This window comes from Peromyscus maniculatus, chromosome 5, assembly GCF_049852395.1.
Source record: "Peromyscus maniculatus bairdii isolate BWxNUB_F1_BW_parent chromosome 5, HU_Pman_BW_mat_3.1, whole genome shotgun sequence".
Lineage (NCBI taxonomy): Eukaryota > Metazoa > Chordata > Mammalia > Rodentia > Cricetidae > Peromyscus > Peromyscus maniculatus.
In genome coordinates, this window is record NC_134856.1 from 2,624,269 (window position 1) to 2,638,813 (window position 14,545).

Genomic DNA, 14,545 nt, shown 5'->3' on the forward strand with positions numbered 1-14,545 from the left:
ATCTTAAGTTCTGGAAATTAACAACGTAACAAAATCTCCCAATCTGAAACAGAGAAGTCAACACTGGTGACAGTTATTCAAGGAAGAACTTTGGGAGGAAGTCTAGTGGTTTCACAAGATCAAAGTGTTTAAAACCCAATGTTTTTGTGCCGAATCCAGTCCTTCACTGAGGCTAAGAACTTCAGTATTCTCTCCTGTCTACTTCCTCACTGCCCTATCTTCAATATGTGAGTTCCAAAGGCCATCTACATGTTTTCTAGAATAGTTCTCTACCCACTGCCACCACAGCCTTATTTTTCTAGTTCTCACATGGAGTTTTGTCATCACCAAGAAGTCTTTGATGATATGCCTTCTTCTATCAAGAGCTTTGTAGAGTTCTAATACTTCACTGTCTACTTCTGGCTACTCAGCTCTTAAAATGTAGCTCCTCTGACCTGTGACTTAAGAATGAAATATCCACTGAACCCAAAACAAAATAGCAAAACAAAATAGAAACAAAGTAAGGTAGCTTATTACTTCATATGTTGAATACATACTACAATGATCTGATGGAGGCATTCAGTATATGATAAAATATGTTGTTAAAATTAATTTCTTTAATATTTTTACATCAAAAATGTATTTTTTTTCTGGAAATGCAATTTACCTGTGACTTCTGTTACAGTTTTTGTATATATTGCTGGTCTACTTTATGTTAAACTTATCACATATGTTAGTCACTATGTTTAGTGATGCCTGGTAGAAATACTGGTTTCTTCTTTCTGCGTATGTGCAGTAGTGAGTTCTTGGAATCTTTTGGAGCAAGTACATTACTGTATAAGGGCTTTAGAATGTATATTGTTGTTAATATTCTTTGTTATTTCCTGGGTACTGGCCATGTTCTGTGTAACAGCAATGGGGAGCAAAGGAACACTTTCTCTTCATAGACTGCATTTTTGTGCTTACCAGATGATGTGTGACAAGTACAGTACCCTTGTTACATCACTTCTTTTTTAAATCTTGCTTTTCCCCATCGAGACTGGTCTGACAATGTTTACTGTTTTCAGTATGGTGGCCTGATGCATACAGCCAGTGAGCAGTAAATTAGTTGTGTCCCTCCAAGCCCTCTGACACTGCAGCTTACGCTCAGTTTTGCCACCACTGAGGAATCTTAGCTCTGGTTCTCCAACATTCCTCTGAGAAGTTGGATACCATTAATATCCTGGTCAGTAATCATCAATGCATCCTTAACCAAGAAAGTCCAACTCCTCATGCCTAGATTCAGGACTGGCTCTGTCAGGAGGCTTCTCCTTTGCCCAATGCCAGGGGCACTATTCTCTAGATTTCAATAAAATTGATACTTGTGTGACTTCATGTAGTTCATAAGGATAGGCCTACTGGCTGGCCTTAAGCCTTACCAAGGGTGGAAAAATGCCCATCCAGGGAAAGGTTTCCAAACACTGACCTACAGACTTTTTCAGACAGAAACATTCAATGAACTATTTCTGCTATTCTATTTTAGAGGAGATATTTGGTCCCAAGGAAGGAGTACTTTGTCTAAGTTGTACAGTCTTGTACTAACAGAACCTAGATATGCTACAGTATATGCATCTTCATTTTTGGTCTAGAGATCTGTGGTCCAATCTTCTTTGGAAATTCAGAGACAAAAAAAGGCATTTTATATAATTGCATTAATGCTCTTTATAGTGGCAACAGTTCACTTTTGGTCAGAAAAAAAGAACTGCCAATTCTTTTCTCTCAGATTACTATGCATTTCTACATTTGCTGTTGGGGTGATAAAGCAAAACTCTCAGGCTAGTTCATACACAGGAGGTAGAGTCATCTTATACATAGGACATTGACCATGGGTTTGGCCCCATGGTAATGGTAAAAGGACAGTCACCTAGGTCTTCAGAGAATCAAGTTTACATTTTTGGTCATTTGCATGGTTCAAGGAGAGATGCTATAGTTTCTCTTTTACGTCTAATTGGTTTGGTTATGGCCTTGAATTTACTGAAACCTGGACAATTGCCTATCACTTTGTGGCTGCTCTATCCTTCAGGAGCCTCCTAACCCGAATGTGCCAGGCCCTTCACTAATTATAAAGGTTTTCTGCTGTCTTTCATTCAAATTCCTGGGAATTCTGATTTCCCTAGTCTGTCATTTGGATACAGATGATACTGAATTGTAATGATCAACAATTAGTTTATGGTTTACTCGTCAGTGTAGCAGGAATGGTTTAATCAGCCATAGTTCAGAGTGGTAGCAGATAAGACATTGGGGGCTATGGATATGGCTGTTTGCTTTGAAGGGGTTAGGGCTGGCAGCTACTACAGGAATGATCGATGTGTTACAGGCTCATGTGCTAAGCTGACAGCAGTTGCAGGTTCCTCTGTGCTTTGTACGTAGTGTTGTTTGTGCTGATGTTCCATTTACTACTTAGACCATGGACTATCACTCTTTGAGGAAGTGTAAGGGTCAGAAGTATACTGATGCCTATGTACAAGGTCCCATCCAGGTCTGACCCTGAATGAAAAAAGGGGCAAATAAAGATCACTTTCTACATATTTACTGTTTGGAGACAAAGAGAAGTTTATGCCTAAGCCTTTCATGTCACAGATGGTGTTACATTAGGCTGAGTATTTGCTCATCATTACCACTTTGTGCTGGTCGTCCCTCAGGTAGTTTAGTTCATGCCAAAGAAAAGTTGAAAGTGAAATCTATTTCTTTCCACACATTCCTATTCCACATGACTATTCACAGTCAGAGAAGACACTGCTCACAATATTGCTTCCTGTAGGTGTATTTTATTTATATTAATGATTAACATTTAGAAAATCTTACAATGAAAAAGACTGTCTTAAGAACTGAGTGGAGCATGAATAATGTTATTCTTTGGACACATTGGACATAACTATTTTATTGCTTAAACATGATTGAATTATTATGAAACATGAGGTCTTAGCTTAGCTTTCCATTGAAAGCTTATGACCAAGAAAATCCAAGAGTAATATATATTAAGCTATACTGAAAATGCAATGACATGCTGTATAACAAGCCCTCCCATTCTGGACAGTATTACAAAAATCAGATGGCTTGGAATGGATGAAAGTACTATCACTACTTCTATTTAATTTTCTAAAATCTATAAGTGATTTAACCATATTTTGGACCAAGGTTTGCACAACTCATAGGTTATCAGATACCATTCCTAATTCTAAAACTGTGCTTCCATAGTTCTTTTTGTATCTGGAAGGAAAGAGTGAGACTTATCTTTGAGCTTTGTAAAAATTCCATTCAAGTTTAGAAAATCTCTTCATTGATGTTTATTTGCTATAACACACTATAGCATTTTATTTTGCCATTTGCCAATGGGTCAATGTATATCATGATTTTTTTTTGTAGTGACCACTGTATATTTTGTACCTGAGAAGAAGTGGTTATTCTAAACTTAGGCTTTGCTCTGCATTCAGAAATCTGAGGTAGAGAATTATGTTTTAACAGTTCTTGTAATACTTTCTCTCTCCCTTCTCTATGATTTTCACAGACAAGGCATAATTCCTGTGATTTGATTTGAAAGGAGAGACCAGCTCTGCACTGAGTGATGAGATCTGAGCGGGGAATAAAATATTCTTGAATTAATTTGCATAATAGAATTCGATTGGTTACAAAGCTGTGTTTGTTGAAGGAGAGACCAGAGTCCCTGAGCTCACCCACAAGGGAGCATTGCAGATACAAAAATAGGATTTTGAGCTCTGGTGGGAACCTTGATAATATTCTTAGCGTAATGATAACCTGTCTTTAGCTGTAAATTAGCTAGCTAGAAATAAAAAGAATGGGTCAGTGTGTCTGATCCTTCCAGCTCTGTGGGGAGGAAAAGGCTGAAAACCAACTCTGCTTGCTTTTTTGCTAAGCGTTTTTGTCTTTCATTCTCTACCCAATAACAATTTCCAGCGGGAGTCCAAATATACTTAAACACCCATATATGTCATATTCTTTTACGGAGACAAAAGCAGGCACAGCAGGAGTGTTTTATGCTCAAGGCACAGCCACTTATGACGGACTATCTGCTCTCCAGATAGAGGGGTGAGCCTTCCACTTAGAACTGGCGATTTTGCAAATCCATTTTCCTGTCATGTTATTACTCCTGTGACTTTCAACAACATTTATTTTTCCCTTCAAGCAATGTGCTCCCACCATAAAGTAAAGTCTTCTTATACGTGTTAGTGGAACCCCAATGCTTAGGCATCCTAGCCAGCTGCTGGAAAGTACGTTAATGGAAAGATTACTCAAGAATTGCCTTGGGGGGTCTTTATTAATACTAATTAGAACATTGATATATTTCCCTAATTATTATCCATGTCAAGGTCTCCCTAGGAGAGCAGCTTCCTATTAATTTCTCTGTGAGATTCCTGATAAATTTTTACCATATTCATCATTCTATTCTTGAGATGCTGTAGGTCTTTCTTACAAAAATCCTAGAATTAGATAAACAAAACTCCCTGAATATATCATTCAAAGTCTATCTTTAGAAATTTTGGGATACAATTTTAAGGATAGAGAAATAAAGGCGAGCTACACCACATTGTAAGACTTGATTGTAATAATTTATCACCTCATGTCCATCTTTACTTTGATGACTTTTATGAAATGCTTTTTCTCTAACTTTCCAGTTTGACTAATTTTTTAAAAAAATCATAATCTATGTACTCTCCTTAGGCTCCTTTATCTTAATTTGTTATCATAGTAAGGTGATTTTGCAGACATAGATCCGTCTTTCTGTGTTTGGTCTTTGGCGTTCTCTTAGAGATGCTGGGTCAGGTAAGGGATGGAATCTATGGCTGGCAGGTATGAGAAGCATTATCCCACGGTGTCAATCTCTTCTTTCCCCCTGGCTGTCTCTGAAACCTTAGAAAAATGACTTATCTCTGTGTGTTTTATCATCCCACTTGCATATGTAATGGAGATGACGGTACTATTGTCCTTTGTATGGTTCTTGTGGTTAGTTAACTCATGGAAAGTCCTTCTATGCTTAGGCAGATAACACTAACAAGTGCTAGCTGATTTTTTAAAATCATGCTCTTATTATTGCTATAATCCAGTTCCAGCCAATGAGAACTTATATCCTGCATTCTGATAGCTTCTTGATTATTCTTTTCATTTCTTTATGCACTTTAAAAACAGACAGAGGGAAGAGAAGGTAATGTTCACTTGTTCAAAATAGACATTGAAGGGCTGAGTTTAAATCTCAGTCTAATTATCACCAGAACCTTACAGTAGCACAAGTTGTGTTTAATTTGTCTGGACCTCAGTGCTCAGATCCTTTAAAACAGAATAATCATGGTTCCCATTAACAGGGTTGATATGTTAATCAATAAGATGACTTAATAATTGTGACATTTTTAGAATCATGGCTAATAAAAACTAACTTGTTCAATAGATTTTTATTCTAAAGTGAATAAATGACTTAAAATTCAACTTTCATAATTCAAGGATTAATTACCAAGATAGCTAATATATTATATTTGGTCATATAAGCATTTAAAATCATGAGACCAATTAGTTATTTCTAAAAGGTTAGTTTTGATATTGTTTCCAACAGAAAATTTATGTTATCTCTTCATAAAAAGAGTAAGGTGTATTGTTTATTGGTCACATTGAAACTCTTATTCATTAACATGAAACTAGACTTTTTTTTTTATAAAGTGGAAAAGTTGTCATGTAGTTTCAGCACTTTGGTGTCAGAAATAATTGTGCTTTACAGCAAAATGGCAGCCAGAAAAAAGGAGGTGCAGAAATATCAACTTTAATTAAACCCTTTCTTTCAAATACACTTCACAGTTTATATGCCGGAATAATTTATCACCTCCTGAATGAACACTTAATACTTGGCATGGTACAAAATGGGCAGGGACCTTGCACCGTATGTTCTTTCCTTTCTCTTTCTAGAACTTCCATATGGGCAGCATTAAGTCTGAAGTTCAAGTGTTCATGAATTGAGCTGTTATGGATGGCTTCTTTGAGTTCAGGTCCTAGACATGTGTAGTAAATATAACCTTGACTGTTTAGAGACTACCAGCCTGTCAAAGACACAGAATTTGAATCAGAAGAAATACTCTCCATAATCTTTCATTAAAACCCTAACCACTTACAAGAAGTGGGAAGCCACTGATAGACAATTTCGTTCAAGACTTCCATTTTACAACCTGGAAGGCAGAGCCTTACAGAAGGGAACTGAAGTAGTTCAAGGACTGTTTCCTCAATTGAGTCCAGTGTTCTCACTGTTGCTTCTTATGGCCTCACCATAAAATCTCCTTCCTGCTGATGGTATTTTCTGTGTTTTTCCACATAGTGCCCTGGACTTGCTGTCAGTAGCATTTGTGGATTATTAAAATGATGACTGTTGGTGCTGGGGAGATGGTTTAGTGGTTAAGAGCACTTGCTCACTTGCTGTTCTTGCAGAGAGGACCTTAGTTGAGTTCCCAGCATGCATTTCCAGCAGCTCACAGCCACTGAGAGCTCACTTTCAGGGGATCTGAAGGCTCTGGCCTTTGTGAGCATCTGAGTTCATATGTATACCATTCTCTCACACACACATACACACACACACACACACACACACACAGAGAGAGAGAGAGAGAGAGAGAGAGAGAGAGAGAGAGAGAGAGAGAGAGAGAGAGAGGAGAGTTAAAAATGCAGTAACATATTTCAGTGATGAATGTTAATGAGGAATGAGGTTGATGTGTGGAGTAGAATACTAAGGTGTGTTACTTTTGCTTATGTTACATTTGTTTAACTCTGTGAAGCTGCGTTACTATGCCTGTGTAAAACACTTGATGGTCTAATAAAGAACTGGCCAATAGCAAGGCAAGAGAAAGGATATGTGGGGCTGGCAGGCAGAGAGTATATATAGAAGGAGAAATCTGTGAGGAGAGAAGAAAAAGAGATGGAGGAGGAGAGCTAGTAGCCAGAAAAGGAGGAGGACTCCAGGAGCCAGCCATCCAGCTACACAGCAAGCCATGGAGTAAGAGTAAGATTGACAGAAGTAAAAGGTGAAAGATTTATATGATCTGAAAAGAAACCAGAGTATGGTATGTACTCACTCATAGGAGGATACTAGATGTGCAACAAGGATGACTGGGCTGCTACTCACATCACCAGGGAGCCTACCTGGAAAACAGGACCCCAAGAAAGACACGGGGATCACCCAATGACAGAGAAATGGCTGGGATCTACATGAACAGCCTGGACATGAGTGGGAGTAATGAATGGCAAGGGTCGAGGGAAAGAGAGCCTCAGGGAGCGGGAGATGCCAGCTGGATCAAGAACAGAGAGAGAGAACAAGGAATAGGAGATTATGGTAAAAAAGACCACATGAGAAAAGGAAGAAACAAAGTGCTAGAGAGGCCCACAGAAATCCACAAAGATACCCTCACAATACACTGCTGGCAATGGTTGAGAGACAGCCGGAAATGACCTATTCTGGTGATGGGATGGCCAAACACCCTAATAGTTGTGCTAGGAACCCCATCCAATGACTGAAGGATCTGGATGCAGAGATCCACAGCTAGGCCCTGGGTGGAGCTCCGGGAGTCTAATTAGTGAGAAAGAGGAGGGTTTATATGAGCAAGAATTGTTGAAACCAAGGTTGGATAAAGCACAGGGATAAATAGTCCAACGAATGGAAACACATGAACTATGAACCAAAGGCTGAGGGGCCCCCAACTGGATCAGGCCCTCTGAATAGGTGAGACAGTTGATTGGCTTGATCTGTTTGGGAGGCATGTAGGCATCTAGGCATCTAGGCACCTAGGCATCTAGGTACTGGGTCCTGTGCTCATTGCATGATTTGGCTGTTTGAACCCTCGGGCTTATGCAGGGTCGATTGGCTCAGTCTGGGAGGAGGGGACTGGACCTGCCTGGACTGAGTCTACCAGGTTGATCTCAGTCCTGAGGGGAGGCTTTGCCCTGGAGGAGGTGGGAATGGGGGGTGAGCTGGGGGGAAAGGGAGGGGGGGCAGGAGGGGGGAGAACAAGGGAATCCGTGGCTGATATGTAGAACTGAATGGTATTGTAAAATAAAATGAAAGAAAAAAAAAAAAAGATTTACAGAAGTGAGAGAATGGGAAAAGCCCAGAGGCAAAAGGTAGATGGGATAAGTTAAGTAAGGAAAGCTGGCAAGAAAACAAGCCAAACTAAGGCTGGGCATTCATAATTTAGAATAAGCCTCTATGTTTGATTTATTTGGGAGCTGGGTGGCAGGCCCTCAAAAAACACCAAAAATGACAACAGCAAATGTGTGACAGCACTGCCTTTTTAACCTCCTCTCTTCTTACTGAATTTTATGCCTTCCAGTGCATACAATGAGTATAGCAAATGCCAAAAGCTTCAACTCCTATTCCTTGAGAAGAAACTGGAACAATACTATTGTGATTTTTTTTTTAATAAGAGCAGATACCTTTAACTTTGTACCTGCAGCCTCTTCCGTTATTATCTTGGCATATGGCAAAGAAACTAAAAGCTTAGAAAGCCAAGTCAAAAACTACCAAGGGAAACAGTATTTGCTCTGTGAAGAAGTATTCTACCAGCCCACTTGTGTCCTAGACTACAAAGGCCAAATGGCTACAGTGTCCCCTGGGACACTTATTTTTTCTTTCCTCTCTGAGCACCTCACTGCTCTCCTTTTTTCCCTCCACTTTCGAGGCACAAGTACATACCTGATGAGCAACAAATAGTGACAGGCTTGCATTTTGTTACCATGGGAAAAGAGGAAGAGTCCTGGGTCCTACTCGGTGTTTGTCCCTGGGTAGTGGAGTAATAGAGAATGCACATGTTTGAGTGCTAGCTTACACCTAGACTCTGGATGCCATGAAGAAAAAGCAGGTACTTTTATACAAAGAAACATGAAGGTTTTTTGTAAGTTAATTTTTTTAAATTTAATTTAATTTTATTTTACAATACCATTCAGTTCTACATAACAGCCACAGATTCCCTTGTTCTACCCCTTCCTGCCCCCTCCCCTTTCCCCCAGCCCACCCCATATTCCCACCTCCTCCAGGGCAAAGCCTCCCCTCAGGGCTGAGATCAACCTGGTAGACTCAGTCCAGGCAGGTCCAGTCCCCTCCTCCCAGACTGAGCCAAGTGTCCCTGCATAAACCCCAGGGTTCAAACAGCCAACTCACGCAATGAGCACAGGACCCGGTACCACTGCCTAGATGCCTCCCAAACAGATCAAGCCAATCAACTGTCTCATTTATTCAGAGGGCCTGATCCAGTTGGGGGCCCCTCAGCCTTTGGTTCATAGTTCATGTGTTTCCATTAATTTGGCTATTTGTCCCTGTGCTTTATCCAACCTTGGTTTCAACAATTCTCGCTCATATAAACCCTCCTCTTTCCCGATAATTAGACTCCTGGCGCTCCACTAGTTGTGGCCGAGTGGTTAAGGCGATGGACAAGAAACATGAGTTTTAAGAAAGGAAAGTAAGCAAAGTATTTTACGTAAGGAGGAAGTTATTTCTAGTACCAGAGTACTAAAACTCCAAGAGAAGACTAGGAACTTGAGAGACTGTAGGTTATGTATATACAAAGAATTTGGAAAGGTAAACTATGTCTGTGGCTCCTTCTTACTGCTGATGAATAGTGGCATGATGCTTGGGTTTGGGGAAGCAACATTGGATCTGTTACAGGTTTCTTGTTCAATTTTTCTTCTCATGATTGGAGTGAAGTTGGAAAGCATCCTATGTAAAACTGTCCAGTGAGATAGGATGCTAAGCTGATGAGGGAGACTTCAGATCATAAAATAGAAACAAATAGATGCTGTAGCTTAATTGACTTCTATAGCTTTAATAGATCCAGCAGTGAGTCAATGAGAATTTGACCTATTAGTTGACACTGTAGTGTTAATTGATCACTATAACTTTAATTAATTGATCCACAAAGCTCAATAAAGACTTGACCTTTTAAAATTTTTCTTTTTAAATACAGCATCTTGCTAGGTAGGGCTGGCCTGGAATTCACTATGGAGCTCAGATTAAAGTAGCCTCAAGTGTCTTTTCCTATTTAACTGATTCTTCCCTCATATATTACATTCCAACCATAGTCTCCCCTCCCTATTCTTATTCCAGCCTCTCCTCTCCCCTAGGTTCACTCCTCCTCTGTTTCCCTTCAGAAAAGGGCAGGCCTCCCCTCCCTGGGATATCAACCAAACATGGTATATCAAGTTGCAATAAGACTAGGCACATCTCCTCATATTAAGTTTGGACAAGGCAACCCAGTATGAGGAATAGAGTCCCAAAATCAGATAAAAGAGTCAGAGACAGTCCCTGTTCCCACCGTTAGGCGTCTCAGAAGAACACCAAGCTATATAACAATAACATATGTGCAGAAGACCTATCTCAGACCCATGCAGGCTCCTTTACAGTCACTTCAGTCTCTATGAGACCCCCTGAGCTCTAATTAGTTGATTCTGTTAGTTTTTTTGTGGTGTCTTTGATCCCTCTTGCTCCTACAATCCTTCCTCCCACTCTTCCATAGGATTCCCTGAACTCCTCCTAATGTTTGGCTCTGGATGTCAGCATCTGCTCCATCAGTTGATAGATGAAGCCTCTCTGATGACAATCATGCTAGTTTCTGGTCCACAAGTATAAGAATCATTTCATTGACTATTTTTTGCCATTCATATTTGGTTCTATCTTAGGTCTTTGCGCTATCCAAAGACCTGGGCCCTCCAGGCAGTGTCAGGCATGGACTACCTCTGGTGGCATGGCTCTCAAGCTGGACTAGTCATTGGTTGATCATTCCCACAAGTCCTGCACCACCACCTTTATCTCATCATATCTTGCAAGCAGAACAAATTTTAGGTCAAATGTTGGTGGCTGGGTTGGTGTCTCAATCCCTCCAGTGGAAGCCTTGACGGGTTACAGAGGGTGGCCAATTCAGGCTCCATATCCCCCAATACTAGGTGTCTTATTTAGGGTCATGGATTCCAGGGAGTTTTCATTGCACTATGTTTCTACTTCACCCCTGACATGTCCCCCAATTCCAGTTGTCTCTCACCTCACCTCACCCACGACATCCTTCCTGTTCTGTACCTGCTCCCCCACCTCGAGTCCACCAGAGATTTATATTCTATTTTGCATTCCCAGGGAGATTCATGCCTTGCTCCTTGAGCCCTATTTGTTACTTAGCTTTTCTGGGTCTGTGGATTGTAGCATGATTATCCTTTACTTTACAGCAAATATCTACTTATAAGTGAGTACATAGCATGTTTGCCTTTCTAGGTCTGGGTTATCTCACTCAGAATGATTTATTTCCTAGTTCCATCCACTTGCTTGCAAATTTCATGATGTTATTTTTTTAACACCTGAGTAATACTCCATTGTATATATATATATATAATATATATGTAATATATATATATTTATATTTATATTTATATATCCATTCTTTGGCATATAGGCTATTTCTAGTTCCTGGCTATTATGAATAAAGCTGCTATGAACATAAATGGGCATGTGTCTTTGTGATAAGATGGAGCATCCTTTGGGTATATGATGACCAGGAGTGGTATAGTTGGGCCTTGAGGGAGATTGATTCCCAATTTTCTGAGAAACCACATGCTGATTTCCAAAGTGGCTGTACAAGTTTGCACTCCCACCAGCAATGGAAGAGTGTCCATGCCAGTATGAGCTCATGTGTTTTTCATCTTAGCCATTCTGACAGGTGTAAGATGGAATTCCAAATTAATTTCAACTTGCATTTCCCCAGTGGCTAAGGATTTTAAATTTCCTTTAAGTGTGTCTTATCCATTTGAGATTCCTCTGTTGAGAATTCTTTGTTTATATCTGTACATCATTTTTAAATTGGATTATTTGGTTTCTTGGTACCTACTTTCTTGAGTTCTTTATATAGTTTAGATGTCAGTCCTCTGTCAGATGTGGAGTTTATGAAACTCTTTTCCCATTATATGGGCTGCTATTTTGTCCTATGGACAGTATCCTTTCCTTTACAGAAGCTTTTCAGTTTCATGAGGTTACATTTATTAATTGTGGATCTTAGTGCCTTTGCTATTGGTGTTCTGTTCAGAAGCTGTCTCCTGTACAAATGTGTTCAAGGCTATTTCCCACTTTCTGTTCTATCAGACTTAGTGTATCTGGTTTTGTGTTGAGATCTATGATCTACTTGGAATTGAGTTTTATGCAGGATGATAGATATGGATCTATTTGCATTCTTCTGCATGCTCACATCAAATTAGATCAGCACCATTTATTGAAGGTGCTTTCCTTTTCCTTGTATATTTCTGGCTTTTTAAAAAATAAAATAAAATAAAATAAAAAAGTGTCCACAGGTGTCTAGCATCTGGGTCTTCCATTCAATTTTTTTTTCCCTTTCACAATAGATCTGTAGTAGAGCTTGCATTCAGGGATGTGGTACCTCAAGTTCTTTTGCTGTAAAGGATTGTTTTGGGTATCTTGGCTTTTCTGTTTTTCTACATGAAGTTATGGGTGGGATGTAGCAATCAAGGGGTGGGGTCTCTTTGGGAAAGCTAGGTAGGCTCCGAGGAGTGTTGGAGGTCTGCAAGTGGGGTCTCATCTGGGGTTCTGGGTACAAGCATGGCCTCTGGTTGAGCCTCAAACTTCTAAACATTTGAGGTGTGATCTTTCTGAGTCTGTCTACCAAGTGCTGGATTGCACACCTGTACCCTCCGCCCCCACACACACCTTGACCATTTATTTCTTCATTGATTAATCTCATTCTTCCATCACAAAGTCTGTGACATAACTTGCTTATATTTCCTATTTGAGCTAAAGCCTTGGTATATGGTGTGATTGGCCACCTGTAATGGTTGGGGAATTCTGGTGTTTTTTCTCATGGTAGCCTATCCACCTTATTCTTAATATTCTTTAGTATTCAACCTATCCACCACATCCTCTAAGAAGTCTCCTTTGACGGCCAGCCTCTGGCATCCTTACTGTGGATACTGTGTTACTCTGCTGGGCTCCCTAAATATCCTTAGGAATATTCTCTAACACATGAACATAGCCAATCATAGTATGATCAATTAATTATAGAGAACTTCCTGTGTGCCAGACGCTGCTAGGGGCCTTATATTCACTTTTCACTTGATCTTGGTAGCAATCTTTCCATGAATACTATTCTTATTCTAAATGGGCAAGTTGCATTCAGAGAAAGCAGTCAGCTTTCCCAGAGCTGACAAGTGGTAAACTGACATTCATGTCAACATTTTTTTTTTTTTGCTAAATGGAAATGAAATGATGCAAGGATGAAGACTGCAGCTAACCCAACATCTCTCTGATTGCAGAAGCTGACTGGGGAAGTGGGCAGCCCTGACGTGATGTCCTCAGTGAGTGAAGATAACCCATTCCAGAGGAGGTCTACTTGACACATCTGGGCAGCCGCCATCTGAAAGACTACCACTTTGTTGGTGTAGGGAGTGACAGCTGCATTCTCCTGTGCCTACTGCATAACCAAAAATGAAGGAGAACTACTGTTTACAAGCTGCCCTGGTGTGCCTGAGCATGCTATACCACAGTCAGGCAGTTGCCCTGGAGCGACGAAACCACCTGCGACCCTCATTCCATGGACACCATGAGAAGGGCAAGGAGGGGCAGGTGCTGCAACGCTCCAAGAGAGGCTGGGTCTGGAATCAGTTCTTTGTGATAGAAGAGTACACTGGGCCTGACCCTGTGCTTGTGGGCAGGGTAAGTCATTTACATTCAATGTTGATGTATCTGTATGTCCTTATCATTGGAGCAGTATGGCATGGCCAAGATAAAGATCAAGCAAAAAGCAGGCAAACTAACAAACAGACAGAAGCTAGACACAATAAAACAAAAACAAACAAAAACAAGTTAGAAAGCACTAATGACCTGCTATCATCAAAAAAATAACCACATTGAACATATATCCTTTCATCCTCTCAGTTTTTCCCCCTTATTCATAGACTTAACCACACTGAGAATGCTTCTAATGTCCTCTTATATAATGTCTAATGTATCATAAGAATTCCGTTTGTAAAAATTGCTTTGTAGTCTATTGAAAGAAATACTTCCTTAATTTACTGAACCATTCTTCAACTGGAGGAATTTCTCTGATTATATCCTAGCTCCAACTCACCTGTCCCCATATTAATGTTCTCATGTCTCCCTGTACCCTTTCACCATGGTTCTCTTTTCTGTTTTACTCATGCCTGTCTCTAACCAGATTTCATTCTATTTTGTATGAAGGATTAGATTACCTTTGAATCCTCAGGTCTTGGTACTTACCCCCAATACAAGGATATTAATGAATGTATGCCATTAAAATAGGTGTGATTTTATCCTTATTGCCTTCAGGTATGGTTGCACCAGAGCTAGATTTCTACTTCTCCTTAGGTTGTACATTTGTTATGCAACCCAATCAAAAATATAAATGTAGAGAGTATATATATTTGTAGAGAGTATAAATATATTTGGCAAAATATATATAAATATATTTGATCTCTTACTGCTTATTAAAATAAAATATGTGGCTCTTTTAGATATATCGACATTATTAGGAGTTAGTTG

General features: G+C 39.9%; 1 protein-coding gene across 3 annotated transcripts in view; it reads left to right on the forward strand.

The window, feature by feature from the left end:
• Cdh11 (cadherin 11) overlaps positions 1 to 14,545 on the forward strand; it is a 164,482-nt gene that overhangs the window by 102,721 nt on the left and 47,216 nt on the right. For all 3 annotated transcript variants that reach the window (XM_042277240.2, XM_006978483.4, XM_015997214.3), the window contains exon 3: positions 13,300 to 13,699. In XM_042277240.2, the coding sequence (XP_042133174.1) occupies positions 13,472 to 13,699 (228 nt within the window). In that variant the 5' untranslated portion in view covers positions 13,300 to 13,471. The remainder of the gene's footprint in view (positions 1 to 13,299; positions 13,700 to 14,545) is intronic.